At 36.3% G+C, this 27021-nt stretch overlaps 1 protein-coding gene across 3 annotated transcripts in view; it reads right to left on the reverse strand.

Moving 5' to 3' along the window:
• The window catches only part of CFAP69 (cilia and flagella associated protein 69), a 69817-nt gene that overhangs the window by 34075 nt on the left and 8721 nt on the right, over positions 1-27021 (reverse strand). For 2 of the 3 annotated variants that reach the window (XM_060108254.1, XM_060108252.1), the window contains exons 2-9: positions 17999-18058; positions 16296-16361; positions 13476-13585; positions 10621-10697; positions 7745-7843; positions 3923-4072; positions 3637-3814; positions 1811-1934 (exon numbers count right to left, since the gene is read on the reverse strand). In XM_060108254.1, the coding sequence (XP_059964237.1) occupies positions 1811-1934; positions 3637-3814; positions 3923-4072; positions 7745-7843; positions 10621-10697; positions 13476-13585; positions 16296-16361; positions 17999-18058 (864 nt within the window). The remainder of the gene's footprint in view (positions 1-1810; positions 1935-3636; positions 3815-3922; positions 4073-7744; positions 7844-10620; positions 10698-13475; positions 13586-16295; positions 16362-17998; positions 18059-27021) is intronic. The other variant, XM_060108253.1, reaches the window with a different exon arrangement.

The following is a 27021-nucleotide window of genomic DNA, read 5'->3' on the forward strand; positions in this document are numbered from 1 at the left end:
GGTCAAGAGACAACAAACAATTCCTACTTAACATGAAAAGCCCTGAAGAATGACCAGAAAACATTTCAGCATGAGGGAACTCATTCCTGACAGAGATATCCTAGTTGGACTTTGGACATTAGGGAGAATTTATAGGGACAACCCTTGGGCTTTTGAGTTTGCAACGATATATTCCTATTACTTTAAGATCCATATGGTTTCTTTAAAATGTGAAGATGTTATTCCTATTGACTCACATTCATGGAATTCACCTGAATGTTTGCAAGGATGCTAATGAGAATTTATTGACTGACCAAGGGCTTCCACAGAAACATAGGCCCACCTACACATTGCAACCTTGACTAGGAAGCTAGGTAGGACGTTTTCCCCATTTGCACAGTATAAATTCCATGACTGTTTTTTTTTTTTTAATTTTATTGAAGTCTAGTTGATTTACAATGTTGTGTTAATTTCTGCTGTACAGCAAAGTGATTCAGTTATACATATATATATTCTTTTTCATATTTTTTCCATTATGGTTTATCATAAGATAGTGAATATCATTCCCTGTGCTATACAGTAGGACCTTGCTGTTTATCCATCCTATATATAATAGTTTGCATCTGCTAATCCCAAATTCCCAATCCTTCCCTCCCCCACCCCCTCGGCAACCACAAGTCTGTTCTCTATATCTGTGAGTGTGTTTCTGTTTCATAGATATGCTCATTTGTGTTGTTTTTAGATTCCACATATAAGTGACATCATATGGTATTTGTCTTTCTCTGTGTGACTTAGTATGATAATCTCTAGGTCCATCCATGTTGCTGCAAATGGCATTATTTCATTCTTTTTTATGGCTGAGTAGTATTCCATTGTATATATGTACATCTTCTTTATTCATTCATCTGTCGATGTCTTGGCTATTGTAAATAGTGCTGCTATGAACACAGGGGTGCATGTATCTTTTCAAATTATAGCTTTGTCTGATATGTGCCCAGAAGTGGGATTGCTGGAGCATATGGCAACTCTATTTTTAGTTTTTTGAGGAACCTCCATACTGTTTTCCATAGTGGCTGCACCAATTTACATTCCCACCAACAGTGTAGGAGGGTTCCCTTTTCTCTACACCCCCTCCAGCATTTGTTTTTTGTAGACTTTTTTTTTTTAATATTTATTTATCTTGGCTGCGCCGGGTCTTAGTTGCAGTACATGGGATCTTCACTGGGGCATGCTGGATCTTTAGTTGCGGCATGCGGGATCTTTTTAGTTGTGACATGCAAACCTCTTAGTTGCGGCATGCAAACTCTTCATCATGGCATGCATGCAGGATCTAGTTCCCCGACCCCCGACCAGGAATTGAACCTGGGCCCCCTGTATTGGAAGCATGGAGCCTTACCCACTGGACCACCAGGGAAGTCCCTGTTTTTCTGTAGACTTTTTAATGATGGCCATTCTGACCAGTGTGAGGTGGTACCTCATTGTAGTTTTGATTTGCATTTCTCTAATAATTAGCAATGAGGAGGATATTTTCATGTGCCTATTGGCCGTTTGTTTGTCTTCTTTGGAGAAATGTCTATTTAGGTCTTATGCCCAGCTGAGTAAATTATATTTGTGAGTAAATTATAATACACGAGGAGGATCTCAACCTTCCAAAGGGATGCAAAGAAGAACTGGCAGAGTGCAAGTATACTGGTGACCATAATGACATTACAATATAACTTGGCATTACAACAAAGTACATAAATGTTACAACATAGTTCAGGACTCCCTCCTCCCCCCACACCCACCACTTCCACAATTAGAATTAAAATGCAATTTGATTCATACTTACAATCATTGGTGCTCCAGGATTTTGAGATATAATTGTTGTGATCACTAATATGTCATTTCTAAGCTGACGATCATAATGACTAAGACCTCTTGTAAACAGATTTTTAAATGCTTTCTTCAAAGCCCTAAAAAGTGAAGTCATATCTTTAAAGCCATATTTCTATGGAAATACCACCTAAGTGTCTACCTACAAAATCTCCCTTTTTACATTTTACTACTCATTTCAAAATATTTCTAATCTTTTCTATCTTTACAAATCTGCCTCTAGTTCACTGAGGGACTAGATAAGAATCCCTCAGTCCAATCTATACATGGTGGTCAAAGTGACTGCTCTAAAATAAAGATTCAATGACGTCATTTTCCTTTTTAAAATTACTGATACTTAAAGGCTTTTCTTTGTTCTTAGGATAAAGTCCTACCTCCCTACCAAGCATTATCACGCCTTTCATGTTACAGTCCCTGCTAACACTGTTAGCTTCATCTCTCACTATTCTACCCTGTACTTTTTGCTCTCACTATATTGAATTTCTTTCAATTTTTTGATTTTGCTAAATTCTTCTTTCACTTCTGTTCCCCTGTCTAGGATCCTCTCTGCATGCAGAACTCTTGTGTTGCTAAGTCACATTTATCATTCAGATACCAGATTAGGGTTTATTAGGAAGTGCTGATTAACTCTCCAAGTCTGGGTCAGGTTCCCTGTACAATGGGCATTTGTTGCTTTATCTTCTAGGAGCCACTTGCCCTTCTTGTGATAATAGTGCCCTTATTTTTATTTAGGCATTCACTCTTTACACACTTTTTGGTCTTGTAAAGCTGCCTTCAACTAAAAGGAAGCGAGTTCGAGCATTCCTTCTTTTTGTCACTGTAACTCACTCTGAAATGGGCATATGGCCAACACCAGACCACTAAGGGTCAACAGGGACTCAATTAGAAGAATTTTCTTCGAGCTTTTGGAATAGCAAGTCTTATCTTCTGCTTGGTTTGGGGTTGTGATTACGTGAAGCTAGACTTCGTAGGTCTTACCATATGGATCTTGAGACTAAAGCCAACACAGTGGAAAATAGTGCAGAGGGATGAAGAGGGCCCAAGTCCTGATATTTGCTGAGGCTTGAATACAGCTGCACATGAAACCAGTTTTATCCTTGACTTTGTAATTACACGAGCCCATAAAATTTCCTATTTGGTTTAAATCAGTTGGGTTGGGGGTTCAGTCGCTTGCAAACAAAACTGTGCTGATCCACCATCTTCGGGAGAACATGAAGGACCTTGCAGTAATCTCTTTCATAACATTTAGTATGCTCTCTTTTAGTTGCCTATTTACTTGTCTCTCTCTCTTAACATAATGCAAGTGCCATGAAAGCAGAGGCCATTTCTGTATTGTTTTCAGTTGTATTTCCACAGCCTAGTACTGAACTTGGCACAGAGCAGACAATAATTATTTGATGAATATATGAATAAGTAACTTAAAGGCTCACTCATATTTTATTGCTAATGCTTACTGTAGTATCTGGAAGACAGTAAGTACTCAAAAATAGGTTTACTGAATGAACAAATGAAATAGTTGTTTTAAATATCTAATTTTACTTTATACATACTCAAGGACATAATTTAGTTTTGTTAACAAGCTACTTTAAAAGCCTTCCACGTAGAAAAAAAAAAGACTTGTTATTGTGCAGATGCATTTATACCATGGTACAAAAAAATGTCCTGAAACATAGCCATTACATGAATCAAAAGCCTAATTGAACATAAATTTAAAAAAAATTTAGTTATGTCACTGGCTATCGTTTTAAGATTAAAAATTCCTATCCAACCACATATACTTACAGCAAACATTCCAAGTTACTAAGCTGTTGTATGATTTCTTCTTTTGAAGATTTTTCCAATAAGTTCCAAAGTATTTCAGATGAACGAAATAGAAGCTGTCCAGAGGGATCTGGGTCATTGAGATGAGCACAGATTCCACTGGCTGCTTGTGCTTTCACCATTAAAGTACAATTAACTTCTGAAAATAAATTTTAAAATTATTTATGCTGTACAGTCTTGACATTACTAGATAAAAACAAAAATAGTTGAGAATGAAGTGTTCAAATATGTACAATAATATACAAACCAGAAGCTGAGAGATGTTGTAGAGTTTTAAGTACCCAAAGTTTCTCAACAAGTTGATTTTCAACCAACACCAATGACTGGACCATTGTTTTTGCCAATCCTCCAACTTCAGCCATTTTAATCTTATATGATGAACTAGCCTGCTGGTAACCTAACAACAATTAGTGAATAAATATGTACAATTATTTCACATAGTAATCATCTACATTAAACAAAAGAATGAGTAAACATTAAACAACAGCAACAACAAAAACTTTAAAAAAGTGTATGGCATGTTAAAATGGTATAACACAGGGATTGGCAAACTTCTATAAAAGGCCAGGTATCAGTATTTTAGGCTTTGCAGGTTATAAGATTTCTCTCTCAAATACTCAACTCTGCTACCATAGCATGAAAGCATGCATAAACCATACAAAAATAAGTGGGCACGGCTGTGTTCCAATAAAAGTTTATTTACAGAGGGCCAATTTTGGCCTGGGGTCCATAGTTTGCTGATCCCTGGTGTAGCATTTGAAATAGAACTGCAGAGTTGGAGGCATATATTAAATTCTAAAAATGAACAATATTTCTTTTCTCTAGATATACCTTTCCATAAAGGAAAATGGCATGATTACAAATACTAAATGTTTTCACTATTCAAGTCAATACGTTACTTTAGTGCTTTCAAGGGACCATAATTACATAATTTGGTGATGAAATAAAAGGTGAAAATATAATGCTGTTCTGATAAATGCTAGTGAATATAATGGTATTTTAGGGAAGTTTGATTCTTGGCGACATGTCTTATAATAATTTCCTTCTGCTGTATCGCCTGTGAGAAACACCACCTCTCCTTTGATACAGCTGCACAGGTACCTGACCAACTACACTCAACTAGAGAGATTAAATACATAGCAGAGGGTACCTGCTCACGTGAGATGCAGCTATTTTCTCTCTTAGTGACATACTTATCTACCTCCCTTACTTCTTGACTTTTGAGACCAACTAGATTCTTTAACTTTGCCATAGTTCTGAGATGTCTGTCAGTTTGTCATGTCTTTCTGAATTTGATCTTTAGCACTGGACAAGGACCTGTCCATTCCTGTGATGGGTTCTCTATGGTAAGGCCCTAGCTACTCACTTTAGGCATTTAAAAAATATAAAGAGAAAACCACAAGTTGCATAATTTCACCATCCAGAGAGAACAACCTTAACATTCTGGTATATTTCTTTTTTTTTTGATCAATAGATATCTATTAAGCAGCTACTATGTTACATATTATTGTAAATCTGGTATATTTCTTACTGATATTTTTAATGTATGCATATAACTTTAACAATATACTGTATGCAGAATTTTACATTCAACTGCAGCCACTAAACATTTTATTGTAAGCCTCTTCTCATTCTATATTTTCCCAAATCATGATTTTATTTGCATAATAGCCTGTCATATGCATGGACCAACCAAAATGTACTTTATACTTACTGTATCTTTATTTATTGAGTTTACATTTCTACAGAAGGATATATAGTAAGATTAAGGCTCATGGACCTGATTCCTGTCTCCAGCGCTATGTCTCTTACAACTGCTCTACTGAGGACTTTTTTTTTTTTTTTTTGCGGTATGTGGGCCTCTCACTGCTGTGGCCTTTCCCATTGCAGAGCACAGGCTCCGGACGCGCAGGCTCAGCGACCATGGCTCATGGGCCCAGCCGCTCCGCAGCATGTGGGATCCTCCCGGACCGGGGCACGAACCCGTGTCCCCTACGTCAGCAGGCGGACTCTCAACCACTGCACCACCAGGGAAGCCCTCTACTGAGGACTTTTCAGCTGTCGTCCCAGCTATCCAGCCATGCCCATCACCTGAAATCAACTGTGTGACAGCTAGTGAGAGCATTGCCTAAGATTCCCAATTTTCAGAGCCTGGTCAAATTAAGATCAACCTCACTTCTCTGCACCTTAACTCCTCTGTCATATCTTATACATCATTTGTCTCCCTTTCTAGTTTAAAAAGACTGTGTATATATTGCCTAGGTTAACCCTAAGCTTGTGCTCTTAATTCCATCCTCTCATGCCTTCTTTGGGAATTTCACCCTCCAATTTTCCACGTACTAGCTTCTTATTCCTCTGCCTATAGGGGAAAACTTCATTTTTCCCTATCCTAAAAATTATAAATAATAACAAAACCAAATATCTTCTTTGATTTTGCTACCAGTTGAATTGTTCTCCATTTTCCTTCTTTTTCTTCCTCATCTGATTTTAATATATAAGTCTGCATTCACTGCCTCTATTCTCACAATCCTCTCATTCTTTAGTCCTGTATCTGCCCTGACCACTTTATGGCAATAGATCTGCCAGAAATGAACTACAACTTTTCAGATATCACATCATTTGGCGTTTTCATTCCTCAATTACAGAAGCCAATACAGTATTTGACACGGAGACCACTACTTCCTTCATCAAACATTTCATTCACTGGCACACAAGACATGGCAGTCTTTAGCTTTTCCTCCTCCTCTCTGAACCTTCCTTCATTGCCAGTTTCTTTGGATTGTTTTTTGTTTTGTTTTGTTTTTCCCCAGATCTCAGTATGGGCACTCTCCATGTTGCTGTTCTTGGTCCCTTTCTGCTTACATGCTTTATCTCCTGGAAAACTCAAGCACCCAGATGGTTTCAATTTTCATCTCTATTTGGGTGAATTCCAAACCTGTATTTCTGGTCTCTGCTTTTAGTATCCAATGTCTATCTACCAAACACTTCCTCCTGTTTATCTCATCAATAGCTCAAATCTGACAGTTAATAATTTCTTTACTCATTTCTCTACTTCAGATGTCCTCCCATTTTTCCCTATTCATAAGTTAGCTTTCTTTTCTACCAGTCTTATTGCCACCCATCTAAAGGAACATATAACTTAAAAATGTATTTTATATCTTCTCTCCTTTCCTAGATTGATTATGAATTACAGAAACTATGAAGGTAGGAAGTATGTCCTAAGTAATATTATATCCTCTACATTGCAAGTGCCCTCTATCTTGATGCCACCCATTTCAGTGTGACTCATTTTATCATTATATATTATGATCCCTTAGTTGTAACATGCAGAACTCTTTTTCCAAACATGGTAGAGAATGTTATTAGCATTAGGAATTTAACATCTAGTTGGGTGGGACAGATAATATGAATAATTATAAATGTTAGAAAATAATAATATTATCAACAGTATTAAATAACATTAATAGTAATAATTATAATTAAACTAACTTGGGTATGACTTTAAAAATTCTGTTATATTTAGCATCAGAATAAAAATCTAAAGTTGAAAAAAATACATAAATTTTTTTGTTTAAAATGACTGAAGAGTTTGAGACTACCAAAAGAACTGTTTTGATGTGTTGCATTTATTTATTTTTTAAAATTTAATTAATTAATTAATTAATTTTTTATTTTTGGCTGCGTTGGGTCTTCACTGCTGCATGCGGGCTTTCTCTAGTTGTGGCGAGCGGGGGCTACTCTTCGTTGCAGTGCATGGGCTTCTCACTGTGGTGGCTTCTCTTGTTGCAGAGCATGGGCTCTAGGCGCGTGGGCTTCAGTAGTTGTGGCTCACAGGCTCTAGAGCACAGGCTCAGTAGCTGTGGCCTAGATCTGGGATCTTCCCAGATCAGGGCTCGAACCCACGTCCCCTGTCTAGGCAGGTGGATTCTTAACCACTGTGTCAACAGGGAAGCCCGATGTGTTGCATTTATGATCCCACTCTGTCTTTCCAAGTTCAAAGAGAAATGAGAAAGACTATTCTGCTTTATAAAGACATAAGTTATTACTGAAAGACTATTGAAAACTTTACCTGTTATATGCTTCTTTGGTGGTTCTGCATGATAAATGTCAATAATACACTTACAAATTTGTATCCTCAATTCAGAACTTGGTATTATCATTAAGTCACCTGCCAGAAAGATAAACGAATGCTATTCAATAACAGTGCCATAAGTTTATTTGCAGTTTTAAGCATAGAGTGTTAGTAACATGATTAAAAATATCATCAGAGATTCAAACTGGATCATGTAGTTTTATACACACACACACGTGCGTGCGCATGCATGCACAAAACACCCTGAATATCTATCCTTGTAACACTTGGCCCCTCAATCAACTCAGTCTCTCCTTCCCAGGAAGAAAAGAATGGTAATTAGCAGCATAAATGCTAGAACTAGATTGTCTAAGATTAAATCCTGGCTCTGCCACTTACTACCTGTATAAACTTGTGTCTTTTAGTTTTCTCATCTATAAAATGGTATAACAATAGTTACCACTTTAAAGATTGCTGTGAGAATTAAATGCGTTAGTATGAGAAAAGGGCTGAGAGTTTTCCTCCCTAACTAGAGAGTCAGTAATCTGTTGCCTCTAATAATGCATCCTTTGCTTAGAGAAGTTCCAAGTGAGCTTTGCTCCCTCAGTTTATTGACAGACTGGAAGACAGTGAGTTTCTAGGCAGTCTTTGCCCTGCAGGTAATAGTTTTATGTTCAGGTTATTGTGGTGCGGTTGGAGGATAGGGAATATTCCTTTTCAGTCATATCTAAACTACTTCTGAATTGGCGTCAGCCTACATTTCAAACTGGATTGTATCTGCTCTGGTGAAGGCCTACAAGTATGATCCCTAAGAGAATCTGAAAATGATCAGTAGGATTCTGGAAATGATCCAGAATGTCCTCTGGGGGCCTGAGGACAACTGGAGTCAGGAATATCAGCTTCAGGACTGAAGCAGATCTGCTTAGATTCTCTGAGGGAAAGAGATAATTAGGTGTTCCTTGAAGACTTGTGTTTTGCATTAGGCTTTGCATAATGTTAATCTCTGGGGGTAGCCAGTGGGTGGGGAAACAAGCAGACAGAAGGAGGGAGCACGTAGGAAAGGCTCACCCTAGCTTGAGAAGAATCTATCAGCAAAAGCTAGCACTTAAAAAAAAAAAGATAGGTTCAAGATTATTCTCTTAATTTTTTTGGACCCATCCTTTGAAGTTGAAAACTCACTATGTTTTGAAAAACATTAGGCAACAGGAACAACTAAACATTTCCAACAAAAGTATCCAAACGCTCAAGTTTATGGGAAATTCTAAGGTTTCTCATCTGCTTCACCACCCTTTTAGTTCCTGTAGGTTTAGATCATCTCTCATAGTTTCCTGTTTTATAATCTCAGGGCAGAGTACCAACTTTTTCCTTCATATGTTTCCAGAATCCTGCTCTTAAGTCGGAAATATCTATCATTTAGAAGAAAAAGTAATATAATTTACTAGTACATAGTAGAAACTGGAAGTTACTAAAAATGAATAGCCTTTGTTCAAAACTTTGTACTACAAACAATTATTTTAGTTTAAACTCATGGTTCCAGCAATTAAAAAAATGAGGGACAGAGCAGCAGTACTTATGGTAAGTAATCAGTGAAAGGAGTTCATTTTAAGCTAAGAGTTCATACTGCCCTCAAATGAGACAGTAATATGTTCTGTAGGCAGGCATTCAGCAAAGAGTAGACTGACACAGTAAAAAAGCTCCATGTATTTATTGTACAAATGCATATTTAAAAATAATAAGGGCAATAGAGATTTTTTAAATGTTATCAACCAAACCTACACTTTTTATCTGTTAATACTATCATATCCTCTTCTAGGTTGGCTTCTCACTGTAAATTTCCATTGATGAGAGATTCACAGAATTAAAGTTTCCCATTAGTTTCTAGTCTTCCTGCTCCTTAAGGTCATCTTACTTAACTCTCCATGTTTATTCTAATTTCCTTGACACCTTCACCCACTTTAGGCCATAATAATTCCTCCCAAAGTATCTACAGTTGAAGATTATGAAATTTATTTAGACATAAAAGTGTTAGTATCTATGTTAAAAATTTTAAATGCCTTTTACTTATATTAGTTTCTTTCATCTTTCAGTATGGAGTATAACGCTGGGAACATAACTATTCAGTAAATATTTATTTTTAATTTGTTAGGCCATTTGTGTATCTTTTATTTCTCCTGTACAAAGACCTAAATTAATAAGCATAAATTTAATGTGGGATTTGTTTTGGGAGCAGCCTGTTATGTCTCAGGGGCTGATTCAAGGAGCTATAGTGTTTGATCTCATTTCTAAAAATTTATTATTTTCTTTCTCTAGAAAACTGAGCAATAACCCAAATATGAAACCTGCTTATAATATTTTTCATATTTTTGTATACAAAAACACAGGCATTGTTATGTATATTATACTAAAGCTCCTAATATCCCACCATTTTATGAGTTTATTTAAGACTTTAAATTATTTAATGAACAATTTGGCCCTTGCTAAATTGTTAGAATTGCTAACAATTCCAGCAATCAGTTAGGTTCAAGCAATAATTACAGTTCAAAGATGAAAATATTTTTGTGATTACTGAAAGAGAGGAACACATACTTCTGATTTACAAAAAAAAAATGTTACCAAACATTTCATCAAACTAAATATATAACATCAAGACAAATAAGTGCAAAGAAGTATCTGCCAGTCCTTAAAATTAAGGAACAAAAAATCCTGTTGGTATCATCAAACACCTGAGTAGAAGGTAATACAAAAAACGTCACCAAGCACACTGTGATTAATTCCCAACAAGAAAAGAGCCTAGATTTGGAGAAGTATCCTTAGTGAAACTTTGTGCAAGAGATATTTCCTTCTTGTCAGTAGGGCCTATCATCTCAACTCACCCAGAAGTGCAATTGAATTAGCAGTATCTTCAGCATATGTTATTTCATCCGATACTTTCTTTTTCAAAAATGGCAAGCTTCAATAAGAATGAAGAATATATGAGTTACGTGTAATGAAGTCCTTAATTGAAGCATCATTTGCAAAGTAGAGGAAAATTTCTAAAGATTAAAATGAGGATAAATATCCTATTTCTTTAGCCCTGGAGAATTAACAACTACCAAAAATATTTCTGTGTTTCTAACCAGTTGACCAAAATAAAATAAAACAAAATAAAATAGGTTTATAAAAATGAAGAGAGACGGACATACAAGGCAAGGTTTAAGAAAGCCATCTTGCAACACTACATAAATAAAAAACTTAAGAATCTTCTTTCTCTCTGAGGGCAAAATAATACTAGATTATACCTGTACTATTAAAATTAGGAAGACATTGGAAAATCCGATACAAATCACAGATCTAGTCTCACCTATAACTTAAAGGCTGTTCAAGGGCTTTTTCTGAAGTTTTTGAAACTCCAGTTAATAGATCAATGGTCTATTTGTTCTTAAAGGTCAGCGACTTTTTCCTTATTAATTGGATCAGTTACCATTCATGAAATAACAAATATACTTTTTGAGACACTAAAGAATTTAACAAATATTAATTATATTAGAATTACATTGCACAGCTAATATAACCAAAGTTATCTGAAAATAATTTATTCACAAATCATAAAAGATAGGGCACTCGAACCTAGGTCATTAGTCTAAGTGTCAGAGGAGAGAGAAAAGTCATTTCCTAAACAAAAAATATAAACTATTTCAGGAGTTCAAAATTTGAACTTTGTATCCTATTTAAAGATATTTAATATATCTTATATATAGGACTTTAAATTCATGGTTTTCAAGAAAAATTAACCAAATAGTTGAAAAACAGCACTTGGAACTGTCACATGTGGATGTATATAGGTCAACAAGAATTAAAAGATATTTCAAGGGCAAGTTATGAAAAGGAATATTTTATAAATGCCATAGAGGTTCATTTCTGGTGTTTGTTAGAATTTTTCATTTGAAATAAATAACTTAATTACTTGATATCCAGCTCATTGTTGAATCTCTAAAGTGAAGAACTATAAAACGAATTGTTCTTGTCCTCAAATTTTTTCCTTTTTTACCAAAGGAAACAACCTAAAAGATAAAGCATCAGAAGAGTTTTCCACCAAAAAGGTTATGAAAAAAAATAAGCATTATACTTCTGATGCACTGAGAGAAACGTATTACTTAGAGGCCAAAACAGAAGGGTTTGATTTTATTTTTTAATTTTCAATGTTTTTATCTCCCAAAAATGTCCTGAAAAGAGAATCAAGTGAGGGTGTGGTGTGGAAAAATGCACGATGAAAATAGAAATTAGGAAAGTAAAAAAAAAAAATGATGAGTAATTATGAAATATGAAGGAAAGTGAAGAGTGCATTTCAAAAGATTTCTCATAGTATGCAATGAAACATTCAGTCACAGCTTTCATAGAGAACCAATTCTTGGTGGAGCTCTGTAGGAGTACTGATGTTGAAGTAATGCTTGCAAATCTGGTGTTCTAAGACTTGCATAGCCTCAAAATCTGAAAGTCTTTTACATAATATTATCTCACATCAATATAACAATAATTTCCAGTTAGTACATTACAGTTTCTTGAGAGCATCAGAGCAATAATTTATGTCTTTATTTTTCATGGTCTCTTAAAAAGTAAGGTGTGGTAAGGGCATTCAATAAATTTTTTTGAACATCTATTCAGATAACAAAATCTTAAATGTAGTTAGTTACAAAATTGCAAATATTATTGCTATAACAAAATCTTAAATGTAGTTAGTTACAAAATTGCAAATATTATTGCTACTAAAAGTGAGAGATAAACCTACCACATATACATAGTCCTACTAATACTATTATTTATATATTTGAAGAAACTCACTATTTAAAAAGTAAATTGGTAGAAATGTTTAGAAGGTTAAATTGTCAGAAAAGTTTATTCCTTATTTAAGAAATTTCCTCTACCATATTATATTGAAAACCAAAAACATATATTTTAATATACATCTTGATTAGCCACTATGTGGCTAGTTCCCCCAAATGGTTGAAGAAAAAATAGTACAGAGGATGGAATATATAAATTTTATAATTCTGGTCTCTAATTTACATTTTGAAAAAAATATGCCAAAAATAATTTGGTGATAAATCATTCTTTATTCAAATTTGGAAGATCAGGGCTTCCCTGGTGGCGCAGTGGTTGAGAGTCCGCCTGCCGATGCAGGGGACATGGGTTCGTGCCCCGGTCCGGGAAGATCCCACATGCCGCGGAGCGGCTGGGCCCGTGAGCCATGGCCGCTGAGCCTGCACGTCCGGAGCCTGTGCTCCACAACGGGGAGAGGCCACAACAGTGAGAGGCCAGCGTACCGCAAAAAAAAAAAAAAAAATTTGGAAGATCAAATAAAACATTTTGACTCTCATGTCTTTGAGAGTCAAATTTCTTAGAGAGATAGAAAAAAAACTAGGCAGAAACTATTAAGTATTGTCCATAAATTTTCTCAAGGATTCTCTGAAAATATAATTTCTTTCTTTTATCTCACATTTATCATTCACTTGAGAGCAATTTATTATGAGAAAACATTTGAATATACTTACAGTTTAATCTCTTGTGGTCAGCAATCTCAGACTACAATAAAATGTACTACCTTTGAGATACCAGCTGCTGGAATCAAGTGATCAAGTGAAGTGTCCTGAGTTCTGTATCACTTTGCTATACCATAATGCATAATATTTTTGTAAGACAAAAAACAGAAAATACTGCATGCTAATATAAAACAAAGTTAAAAAAAACTTACCCACATAATTTTAGGATATTATAGGCAGGTTCTATAAAATGGGGCTGTTTTTTAATTTTTCCTGCACACAGATTCAGAATTTTAAATATCTGTGCTAAATCCCTTAGGGGCTTTAATATTTTTAGTTAAGAAATAAAATTAAGATTTTTATTAAAATATTCTTTACAGCACTTCTGTCAAGAAAAGTCTATAGAATTCCATCTATTTTGTTAAATCTGGTTTAATTATACCAATTTTGAAATCTAAAGAGGAAAACAGAACCATGTTTTTTTAAGGAATATTATTTAATTTTTGTCTCAGTAACCTCTTACTCAAAATATTTTTTCCTCTTCTCACCACATCTTTAGAATTTGATTACCAACTACTACACCACATATTCAGTTGAATAATAACTTATTATTGGCAATGAGTAATAACACTGAAAAAAAACTAACTTAATGGCTCAATTATATCCTTCATCTCCACCCACATACAAAACATATATTGCTCGGAAATAAGCAACCCAAACCTACCTTACTTTTCTGCGTTATTTTATTAATATTACTCAGGTGTGTGGTCTTGTTTTTAAGGTTTAAATTGGTTGAAAATTTTATTTAAGACTAGTTTATGAAAGCAAAATATACCCTCTCTAGATCTTCAGGTAAAAGCACCTTTTATTTTACCTATTTAAAAAACCCAGTTGGTACATAAACAAATTTCACATTTTTTGTTTTGTTTTGTTTTTTAATACAGTTAAGGGGACATGATAAATGTGACTTGCACTTCTTGATTGAATCTGATCACTTCTAGTCTCTAGGAGCTTCTTAGAAAAAGATAGGAGAACTGGATGTATTAGAAATACAAACCCCTGTTAACTTCCTAGAGAAATGATCAAGATACCTCTGTAACTTATCTTTGCTTTATGTGGTTATAACCTCTAAACCCAGCCTACTAAAGGCATTCAGAAACAGTCATTTGCCACCAACTCTGTAGCCTGAAGAAGAAAAAATAATGGAGGTGTTGAGTTATTGGGTTAAGATAAGAAATCACTTGCCAGTAGACTTTCTTGGCTACCAGTAAACAATGCTTGATATCGACAAGCCCTCAGGTAACTGACTGAACAAATCCATATAAAACAAGGCTAAAATAAGGTGAGAAAAGAGATAAAATTATAAGGCACCACTTCCCTGAATTGGAGGCTTAAGACGTTTTGAAATCTTGGAACAAGCTAATATTAGAGACTGCTGTCTTCTTGGGGCCAGACTGGACAACTGTTAGAGATTAGTTAGATCAATACTACTGTTAAGTGTGGTCTGTGGACCATTCCAGTTCTGGAATTGTGTGTTACCAGTCTGTGGAAAAATAACTGCAGAAAGTGAGTTTCCTGTGACAATTTCATTGCATTTTACAATAGCATATATATGCAGAGGATAAAAAAAAGAAACAGCCCCCAACAGCAAACTGGTTCTTAATCACAGATAGTTTTGAGACACACTGGTTTCTACATATTGTGATCAGGGTGGTATCTTCATTGGGGATAACATATTTATAGAATGTTTTACAGATTATCAAGAACTTGCTCATACATTATCTCGTCTAGTCTTCCTAGCGACCTCATGAGGGGCTGTTATCCCTATTTTATAAGGGTGGAAAAGTTAAGAAGCTTATCAACAGTGCAAATACTCAAGTAAATTGGTAGAAACAAGACTTTGACTTGGCCCTGCTAACTACATAAACTGTCTCTCTGAGTCTATAAAACTGACACTATCTGCACAGTTAATTTTGCATTATACTGTTTCTTCAAATTTATATTCTCTGATAAAAATATAATTTTGTGGGCTTCCCTGGTGGCGCAGTGGTTGAGAGCCCGCCTGCCGATGCCGGGGACACGGGTTCGTGCCCCGGTCTGGGAAGATCCCACATGGCGCAGAGCGGCTGGGCCCGTGAGCCATGGCCGTTGAGCCTGCGCATCCGGAGCCTGTGCTCCGCAACGGGAGAGGCCACAACAGCGCGAGGCCCACATACCGAAAAAAAAAAAAAAAAAATATATATATATATATATATATATATATATATAATTTTGTAAAAAGCACAAAATGTTAGATATTTTCTGTGTTAAACAGAATAATGGCCTGTCCTAATCCCTAGAACTTGTGACTGTTACCTTCCTTACATGGTAAAGGGACTTTCGTTAAAAGCCTTGACATAGGAAAGTTATCTGAGGTTATACAAGTAGGCCCAATGTAATCACAGGATCTTTATAAGGAAAGGAGAGGCAGGAGAGGGTCAGAGAAGGAGCTATGATGACAGAAGTAGAGGTGAGAGTGATGCTACTTCAAGGAAGCGCCCAGGAAGCCTAGGAATGCAGGCTGCCTCTAGAAGCTGGCAAAGGCAAGGAAATGGATTCTCCCCTAGAGCCTTCAGAAAGAACCAGCCCTGCCAACAACACCTTGCCTTTAGCCCAGTGAGACCTCCAGAACTGTAAAACAAAAAATTTATGTGGTTTTGAGGCACTAAGTTTGTGGTAATTTGTTACAGCAACAATAGGAAGCTAATGCGTTTTCTAAGAAAAATTCTCGGGCTTCCCTGGTGGCACAGTGGTTGAGAGTCCGCCTGCCAATGCAGGGGACACGGATTCGTGCCCTGGTCTGGGAAGATCCCACATGCCGTGGAGTGGCTAGGCCCATGAGCCATGGCCGCTGAGTCTGTGCGTCCGGAGCCTGTGCTCCGCAACGGGAGAGGCCACGACAGTGAGAGGCCCGTGCGTGTGTACCACGAAAAAAAAAAAATCTCCTATTTCAGGATAAACAAAACAAACATACACATATAAGTAAAGGATACAAGTCCATTCTGATAACACTGCACCATTTTCTTGACAGATTTAAGTTGTTTTTCTTCTAAATCATCCTAAAACAAATTATCTATTTTAGTTCTTTTGTATTATTAATTCTGTTGAGATTTAAAATTTTTTCCTTAGTGTAAAAAGAAAGTAGACATGTTATCAAGTAATTCTTAAATTACTATATTATAATGTAAGCATTAAAAATGTTTCATAAAACAGTGAAGGTAAAAATAAACTACCATTTATATTTGAATAAGGAATTGTGAATCAAAACTAGGTTAATATAAAAGCAGTAATTGTTTCCAGAAATAATATTAACAATACTGAAGTATGTTGAGCATTTTTCTATGCCAGGTACCATTTAGGCAAGGTACATACATATCATTTCATTAATCTTCAAAATAACCCTATTAGGAGGTACTTTTATTATCCTTCTTTTTTGGAATAGGAAACTCAAGCTGAAACACTACGTAATTACCCAAATCACACAGCTAATAAATGGTGATGTAAGAAGTCAAATTTGACAATCTGACTCCAGAAATTGTATTTTTAACCTCTAAAATATACCCAATGTAGTGGCTCAAACTAAATAGCTTCAGCCAATTAAAACAAAACAAAGCAAAACAAAACTCTGTATACTGATGTAATTTCATGACTGAATCACTTCTGTTCTTTTAACCGTCTTAAATTGTTTGTGAGAAACTGTGGCACATATATATATAATATATATATATATATGTATATCTGTGTATATATACATATGTATGAACACATATATATACATACACACACACACATACATACATATTTTGCCTACCCTTATTTAACAGCTAGTAGGAGCTCTACGTAGTTGGGTTTCCTTTTTTAAAAACTGCAGATATATTCACAATTAAAAATAACTTTCACAATAATCATAGCCAACAAAAGATAAATTATTCTTATAAAGCCATTATTCTTAATGTGTTTTCTTCTTTCTATGTAAAAATGTAGAGACTAAAAAATGTTAAAACAATGACTAAATTTTTGCACCTGCTAATCACAGGACATTGTTTTGATCTGCTATACCATGGTCAGCCCATTTCCCACTTACTGAAAGTATGCAATCTTCATCCTGTAGTAATTTTATAGTGTATACTGGCTTTTTAGGCATTCAGTCAATTCTTGGGTAACATCAGGAGAGTGTCATATAAACATGTATGCATATGCATTTATTATCCTTTCTCCCAATGCCTAAACTCTCAATTTTGAGTATTGTATTTTTATTTCCATTACATTCTGTATAAGAGTTCTCTCAAAATAAATTACTTATGACTGGATATGAGTATTTACATATCCTGATTTCTTATTAGGAAATTTTTAAGTACTACATCATGACACACTTCTACCCTTGTGCCCATAACCTACTTGGTAATAAGCTATGAACAGAGGCTACATCAGTCTTTCTTTACTCTTATGATTTCTTCTGTTTATATCCACCATGGATTTGTCCATCCCATGTAATCAAATCTATTCTTTTCCAGCCTCCCTACCAGGTTAAATATATTCATACTAAATTTAAATAGTTCTTCAAGATGAGACATATACTATTTGAAATGTTTTCAACAAAAGGAGAGAAATGAGACATATTTAGGGGAATACATGTTACCTTTCAGGGAAATCACAGTTTCTAAGTGAAATAGAGAAATTTTCTCTCAAAGCTTACTTTACCAGTCTCTTCGAGGAGTTTGATGACATGATTTAGGTCCATAGGCTTGAAAACACCCTAAAAAAAATACAACTCATAGTATTCTATGTCATGAGAAACAAGAAATCACATCAAACACTATTTTTATATGGCATTATCTCTTAGCAACTTAAAAATATCTTATGACAGGGCTTCCCTGGTGGCGCAGTGGTTGAGAATCTGCCTGCTAATGCAGGGGACACAGGTTCGAGCCCTGGTCTGGGACGGTCCCACATGCCGCGGAGCAACTAGGCCCGTGAGCCACAACTACTGAGCCTGCGCGTCTGGAGCCTGTGCTCCGCAACAAGAGAGGCCGCGATAGTGAGAGGCCCGCGCACCACAATGAAGAGTGGCCCCCGCTTGCCACAACTAGAGAAAGCCCTCGCACAGAAATGAAGACCCAACACAGCAAAAAATTAATTAATTAATTAATTAACTCCTACCCCCAACATCTAAAAAAATATATATATATCTATATATATCTTATGACAAAAAGATAGTAAGGGATAATGAAAAGCAGATGAGACTTACAGGAGTAAATAAATTTTGGAGTGAACCCCTCCCCAAACCTCTTGAATTCTAGTATTACCTTATAATCTTTTTTTTTGCATTTTATTTTTCTTTATTATTATTATTTTTTTAACAGCTTTATTGGAGTATAATTGCTTTACAATGGTGTGTTAGTTGCTGCTTTATAACAAAGTGAATCAGCTGTACATATATCCCCATATCTCCTCCCTCTTGCATCTACCTCCCACCCTCATATCTTACAATCTTAATGTCTTTAAATTTCTTAGTCTCGAAAGGCCCAAGAGAGCATCTGAAATAATAGCACTTCCATGCTTTGGAAAATAAAACGATCTCATTCATACATATTACATATCTCATGCATACACATTACACTGAGTTTGCCTACGCATATATACATAAGACTAGCTTCTAAACTACAGGTAGGCGGTCGCCTTCCTGAACCAGGTATCCCCTCTCCCAGCAGTCTTACATCACCCATAGTAGTAAACAGGAACTACCAAGTTCTACAGAGTTTACATCTTAAATATTTCTTCAGCCCACTCCATCTTTTTTTTTTAAACTTTTTATTGGAGTATAGTTGCTTTACAATGTTGTGTTAGTTGCTGCTCTACAACAAAGTGAATCAGTTATACATATACATATATCCACTCTTTTTTAGATTTCCTTCCCATTTAGGTCACCACAGAGCACTGAGTAGAGTTCCCTGTGCTATACAGTAGGTTCTCATTAGTTATTTTATATACAGTCATGTATATATGTCAATCCCAATCTCCCAATTCCTCCCACCCTCCCCCTTCCCCCCTTGGTAACCATAAGTTTGTTTTCTACATCTGCGACTCTATTTCTACTTGGCAAATAAGTTCATCTGCACCATGTTTCTATATTCCACATACAGTATAAGCGATATCATATGATATTCGTCTTTCTCTTTCTGACTTACTTCACCCTGTATGACAATCTCTAGGTCCATCCATGTCTCTGCAAATGGAATTATTTCATTCCTTTCATGGCTGAGTAATATTCCATTGTATATATATGTACCACATCTTCTTTATCCATTCCTCTGTCAATGGACATTTAGGTTGCTTCCATGTCCTGGCTATTGTAAATAGTGCTGCAATGAACATCGGGGTGCATGCATCCTTTCATATTATGATTTTCTCTGGATATATGCCCAGGAGTGGGATTGCTGGGTCAAATGGTAGCTCTACTTTTAGTTTTTCAAAGAACCTCCACAGTGGCTGTATCAATTTACATTCCCACCAACAGTGTAGGAGGGTTCCCTTTTCTCCACACCCTCTCCAGCATTTACTGTTTGTAGATTTTTTGATGATGGCCATTCTGACTAGTGTGAGGCGATACCTCATTGTAGTTTTGATTTGCATTTCTCTAATAATTAGTGATGTTGAGCATCTTTTCATATTTTTTTTGGCCATCTGTATGTATTCTTTGGAGAAATATCTATTTAGGTCTTCCGCCCACTTTATGATTGGGTTGTTTGTTTTTTTTGATATTGAGCTGCATGTGTTGTTTGTGTATTTTGGAGATTAATCCCTTGTCAGTTGCTTTGTTTGCAAATATTTTCTCCCATTCTAAGGGTTGTTTTTTCATTTTGTTTATTGTTTCCTTTGCTGTGCAAAAGCTTTTAAGTTTAATTAGGTCCTATTTGTTTATTGTTCTTTTTATTTTCATTACTCTACGCAGTGGATTGAGAAAGATCTTGCTGTGATTTATGTCAAAGAGTGTTCTGCCTGTTTTCCTCTAAGAGTTTTATAGTATCTGGCCCACTCCATCTTAATGATTTATTCAGTTCTCATTTCTCACTCAGTTTTGAAGGTTTCCTGCTGTTTGTTCTCCCCACCTCTAGTCTCGCACCCTTATGGTTCTACCCTCTGGTCAGAACAGTAAAACTCAAATCTGAACACAACACATCTAAATCATTCAATGACTCTCCACTAATGCCTTTCACCCCCTTCTCTGTTTTGATTATGTTGTTACAATCCTATCCGTCTCCTTGGTTAACCTCCCCAGATCCTTCAAGACACAGTTCAGGTGTCATCTCCCCAAGGGAGGAAAAAGGATACAACAAATGTCCCTCCTGAGTACTCCCATAAAACCTTGAATGTATATTCATCACAGTTCCCGTCACCTTATTCTAAAATGGTTTACATCCTTATCCCCTATCCCAAAGTTTACTTTGAGGGAAGACTTTTGTTTTCTGGCATCCCCAGCACCAAACACTGGGTGTAACATATATAAGTTATTTGTAGGTAAATGGGGAAGGAAACAGAAGGTGTTATCCAAAGTTTAAGTACTTATGATAGTACAGAAATGTCCAAATTCTAAATGCAGTTTTGGCTATATTTATCTTGGGGATTAATGCTTTGCTGCATGGCGTTTTCTTTAATTCAAATGTTATATCAATACTGCTCACTCCTATTAGATGGGTTAAGCTATCCTAGTCTCTTCTGTTTCCTTCTTCCCATCTCTCCTGCTTTCACACTTATTTCTACTTTAAAATAACTGTTTGAAAAGATGATGTAATGATGATATAAAAAATATTCAAAAAGAAAAAAATCTTATTCTTATCAAAATACATTTTTATTTTTATTATTTTCTGCTTTATATATGTATTTTAATATTTTATTTTGTTTTTATTTACATGTATAAATACCTTACATAATTTCACTTAGTGTTAACACTACTGTATATTCTGATTTTTAAATCTATAATACATACCGTTCCATATTTCTACATAGTCACCTTTCTACACAGTCATTATTCCATTGCCTCTTAGGGCTAGAATTTTCTTTCCTTTCACAATTACAAACTCACATGTTCTGATCTCAAGAAATGTCTTTCAAAAACAATTTTCAGTTAAGCGTTCTAACATTAAGTCTGCAGAATAAGTATCTGAGTGAGTTTATTTACTCAATATGATTTTTTTTTTTTTTTTTTTTTTGCGGTACACGGGCCTCTCACCACTGTGGCCTCTCCCATCATGGAGCACAGGCTCCGGATGCGCAGGCTCAGCGGCCATGGCCCACGGGCCCAGCCGCCGCGTGGCACATGGGATCCTCCTGGACCGGGGCAGGAACCTGTGTCCCCTGCACCAGCAGGTGGACTCCCAACCACTGTGCCACCAGCGAAGCCCTATGATTTTTACTTCAAAAATTAACAATCAAAAAGGATTTACTCCCATAACTGCTGGGTGGGTGACTCGCAGACTGGAGAACACTTATACCATAGAAGTCCACCCACTGTAGTGAAGGTTCAGAGCCCCACGTCAGGCTTCCCAACCTGGGGGTCTGGCAATGGGAGGAGGAATTCCTAAAGAATCAGACTTTGAAGCCTAGTGGGAAATGACTGCAGGACTTCAACAGGACTGGGGGAAACAGAGACTCCACTCTTGGAGGGCACAAAGTATTGTGCACATCGGGACCCAGGGGAAGGAGCAGTGACCCCAGGGGAGACTGACCCAGACCTACCTGCTAGTGTTGGATGGTCTCCTACACAGGCAGGGGGTGGCTGTGGCTCACCGTGGGGACAAGGACACAGGCAGCAGAAGTTCTGGGAAGTACTCCTTGGTGTGAGCCCTCCCATAGTCCGACACTAGCCCCACCAAAGAGCCTGGGTAGGCTCCAGTGTTGGGTTGCCTCAGGCCAAATAACGAACAGGGAGGGGACCCAGCCCCACCCTTTCAGCAGACAAGCAGATTAAAGTTTTACTGAGCTCTGCCCACCAGAGCAACAGTCAGCTCTACCCACCACCAGTCCCTCCCATCAGAAAACTTGCACAAGCCTCTTAGATAGCCTCATCCACCAGAGGGCAGACAGCAGAAGCAAGAACTACAATCCTGCAGCCTGTGAAACAAAAACCACATTCATAGAAAGATAGACAAGATGAAAAGGCAGAGGGCTATGTACCAGATGAAGGTACAAGATGAAACCCCAGAAAAACAACTAAATGAAGTGGAGATAGGCAACATTCCAGAAAAAGAAATCAGAATAATGATAGTGAAGATGATCCAGGACTTCGGAAAAAGAATGGAGGCAAAGATCGAGAAGATGCAAGAAATGTTTAACAAAGACCTAGAAGAATTAAAGAACAAACAAACAGAGATGAACAATACAATAACTGAAATGAAAACTACACTAGAAGGAATCAATAGCAGAATAACTGAGGCAGAAGAATGAATTAGTGACCTGGAAGACAGAGTGGTGGAATTTACTGCTGCAGAACAACTAAAGAAAAAAGAATGAAAATAAATGAAGACAGCCTAGGAGACCTCTGGGACAACATTAATGGCAACAACATCTGCATTATAGGGGTCCCAGAAGGAGAAGAGAGAGAGAAAGGACCCGAGAAAATATGTGAAGAGATTATAATTGAAAACTTCCCTAATATGGGAAAGGAAATAGCCACCCAAGTCCAGGAAGCACAGCGAGTCCCATACAGGATAAACCCAAAGAGAAATATGCCGAGACACATAGTAATCAAACTGGCAAAAATTAAAGACAAAAATTATTGAAAGCAGCTAGGGAAAAATGACAAATAACATACAAGGGAATTCCCATAAGGTTAACAGCTGATTTCTCAGCAGAAACTCTACAAACCACAAGGGAGTGGCATGATATACTTAAAGTGATGAAAGGGAAGAACCTACAACCAACAATACACTACCCGGCAAGGATCTCATTCAGATTCGTTGGAGAAATTAAAAGCTTTACAGAAAAGCAAAAGCTAAGAGAATTCAGCAGCACCAAACCAGCTCTACAACAAATGCTAAAAGAACTTCTCTAAGTGGGAAACACAAGAGAAGAAAATGACCTAAAAAAACAAACCCAACACAATTAAGAAAATGGTCATAGGAACATACATATCGATAATTACCTTAAACGTGAATGGATTAAATGCTCCAGCCAAAAGACACAGGCTTGCTGAGTGGATACAAAAACAAGACCCATTGCAGGGCAGAAGTTGAGACACAGATGAGAACGGACGTATGGACACCAAGTGGGGAAAACTGCAGTGCGGTGCAGATGGTGGTGTGCTGAATTGGGCGATTAGGATTGACATGTATACACTGATGTGTATAAAACTGATGACTAAGAAGAACCTGAAGTATAAACAAACAACCAAACAAATAAAACAACTAATACTAAACTTTCATTGGGTTATTTGCATGGAAATATGTTAATATAAATGTTTCAGACATTACATGAAATTTCTAAATATCTTAGATGTTCTGGTATAATGTTATATGTCATAATTCTAGTTATTACTTTAAAATGTATATCTCAGAAATAACTAAATTTCCTTGCCAATTGAATTATTATGAACTTTCATCAAATCTTTAACTGTGGTCATTTTAAAGTCATTTGTCATTTACAGACAGTTCTGGGTGTACTCTGATGCTTTTGCAAATATGTTCCTATAGAAGGGCTTCATCTTCAAGGAGTTCATGGAAAAGACTGACAAGTACAGGTTTCTGGTAACTGACTGTACTGCTGAACTGAATGAATAAGCATTTTCAGAACTCTAATGGAAAACTGATGAACGCATAAAAGTGCTAACAAAAGAACAAGATGAAAAAAAATTAATTACATGGGACTGAGTGAACTGATGAGGATGATTATAATTTTTGTGACTTTCTGTTTGAATAAAAAAAATCCCACAAGGACTCAGAGGAAAAAAATATACAAATCAATTTTCACTCACAGTAAAGGAGCTGTTATAGTGGAGTATTACTGGACTGAATGACAATATTATGACATAGTATGAGTGTGTTTTGTGTTTGGTAATTGCAATCACTGTTGCTTTTGTTGTGGTCATCCATTTACAATGCTTGGTGTCAGTCTATTTATCTCATGTAAAAATAAAATACAGTGTGTGTGTGTGTGTGTGTGTGTCTGTGTGCGTGTGTGTGTGTGTAAATAATTAATTAATTCATTAATTAACCCTACCAAAAAAACAAGACCCATATATATGCTATCTAAAAGAGACCCACTTCAGACCTAGGGACACATACAGACTGAAAGTGAGGGGATGGAAAAAGATATTCCATACAAATGGAAATTTTAAAAAAGCTGGAGTAGCTATACTCATATCAGATAAAATAGACTTTAAAATAAAGATTATTAGGGCCTCCCTGGTGGCTCAGTGGTTAAGAGTCCGCCTGCCGATGCAGGGGATACGGGTTCGTGCCCTGGTCTGGGAGGATCCCATATGCCGCGGAGTGGCTGGGCCCGTGAGCCATGGCCGCTGGGCCTGCGCATCCGGAGCCTGTGCTCCGCAACGGGAGAGGCCGCAGCAGTGAGAGGCCCGCATATTGCAAAAAGAAAAAAAAAAAAAAAATAAATAAATAAAATAAAATAAAATAAAGATTATTACAAGAGACAAGGAAGAACACTACATAATGATCAAGGGATCAATCCAAGAAGAAGATATAACAATTATAAATATAAATGCACCCAACATAGGAGCAGCTCAATACATAAGACAACTGCTAACAGCTATAAAAGAGGAAATCGACAGTAACACAATCATAGTGGGGGACTTTAACATCTCACTTACACCAATGGACAGATCACCAAAATGAAAATAAATAAGGAAACAGAAGCTTTAAATGACACAATAGACCAGATAGATTTAATTGATATTTATACGACACTCCATCCAAAAGCAGCAGATTACAGTTTCTTCTCAAGTGCGCACGGAACATTCTAGAGGATAGATCACATCTTGGGTCACAAATCAAGCCTCAGTAAATTTAAGAAAATTGAAATCATATTAAGCATCTTTTATGACCACAACGCTATGAGACGAGAAATGAATTACAGGGAAAAAAACATAAAAAACACAAACACATGGAGGCTAAACAATACGTTACTAAATAACCAAGAGATCACTGAAGAAATCAAAGAGGAAATAAAAAAATACCTAGAGACAAATGACAAGGAAAACACGACGATCCAAAACCTATGGGATTCAGCAAAAGCAGTTCTAAGAGGGAAGTTTATAGCTATACAAGCCTAACTCAAGAAACAGAAAAATCTCAAATAAACTATCTAACCTTACATGTAACGGAACTAGAGAAAGAAGAACAAACAAAACCCAAAGTTAGCAGAAGGAAAGAAATCATAAAGATCAGAGCAGAAATAAATGAAATAGAAGCAAAGAAAACAATAGCAAAGATCAATAAAACTAAAAGCTGGTTCTTTGAGAAGATAAACAAACTTGATAAACCATTAGACAGACTCATCAAGAAAAACAAGTAGAGGACTCAAATCAATAAAATTAGAAATGAAAAAGGAGAAGTTACAACAGACACCGCAGAAATACAAAGCATCCTAAGAGACTACTACAAGCAACTCTATGCCAATAAAATGGACAACTTGGAAGAAATGGACAAATTCTTAGAAAGGTATAACCTTCCAAGACTGAACCAGGAAGAAATAGAAAATATGAACAGACCAATCACAAGTAATGAAATTGAAACTGTGATTAAAAATCTTCCAACAAACAAAAGTCCAGGACCAGATGGCTTCACAGGTGAATTCTATCAAACATTTAGAGAAGAGCTAACACCCATCCTTCTCAAACTCTTCCAAAAAATTGCAGAGGAAGGAACACTCCCAAACTCATTCTATGAGGCCACCATCATCCTGATACCAAAACCAGACAAAGATACTACAAAAAAAGAAAATTACAGACCAATATCACTGATGAATATAGATGCAAATATCCTCAACAAAATACTAGCAAACAGAATCCAACAACACATTAAAAGGATCATACACCATGATCAAGTGGGAGTGATCCCAGGGATGCAAGAATTCTTCAGTATATGCAAATCAATCAATGTGATACACCATATTAACAAATTGAAGAATAAAATCCATATGATCATCTCAATAGATGCAGAAAAAGCTTTTGACAAAATACAACACCCATTTATGATAAAAACTCTCCAGAAAGTGGGCATAGAGGGAACCTACCTCAAAATAATAAAGGCCATATATGACAAACCCACAGCAAACATCATTCTCAATGGTGAAAAACTGAAAGCCTTTCTTCTAAGAACAGAAACGAGACAAGGATGTCCACTCTCACCACTCTTATTCAACATAGTTTTGGAAGTCCTAGCCACAGTAATCAGAGAAGAAAAAGAAATAAAAGGAATCTAAATTGGAAAAGAAGAAGTAAAACTGTCACTGTTTGCAGATGACATGATACTATACATAGAGAATCCTAAAGATGCCACCAGAAAACTACTAGCGCTAATCAATGTATTTGGTAAAGTTGCAGGATACAAAATTAATGCACAGAAATCTCTTGCATTCCTATACATTAATGATGAAAAATCTGAAAGAGAAATTAAGGAAACACTCCCATTTACCATTACAACAAAAAGAATAAAATACCTAGGAATAAACCTACATAGGGAGACAAAAGACCTGTATGCAGAA

The sequence above is a fragment of the Mesoplodon densirostris genome, chromosome 9 (assembly GCF_025265405.1).
Source record: "Mesoplodon densirostris isolate mMesDen1 chromosome 9, mMesDen1 primary haplotype, whole genome shotgun sequence".
NCBI lineage: Eukaryota > Metazoa > Chordata > Mammalia > Artiodactyla > Ziphiidae > Mesoplodon > Mesoplodon densirostris.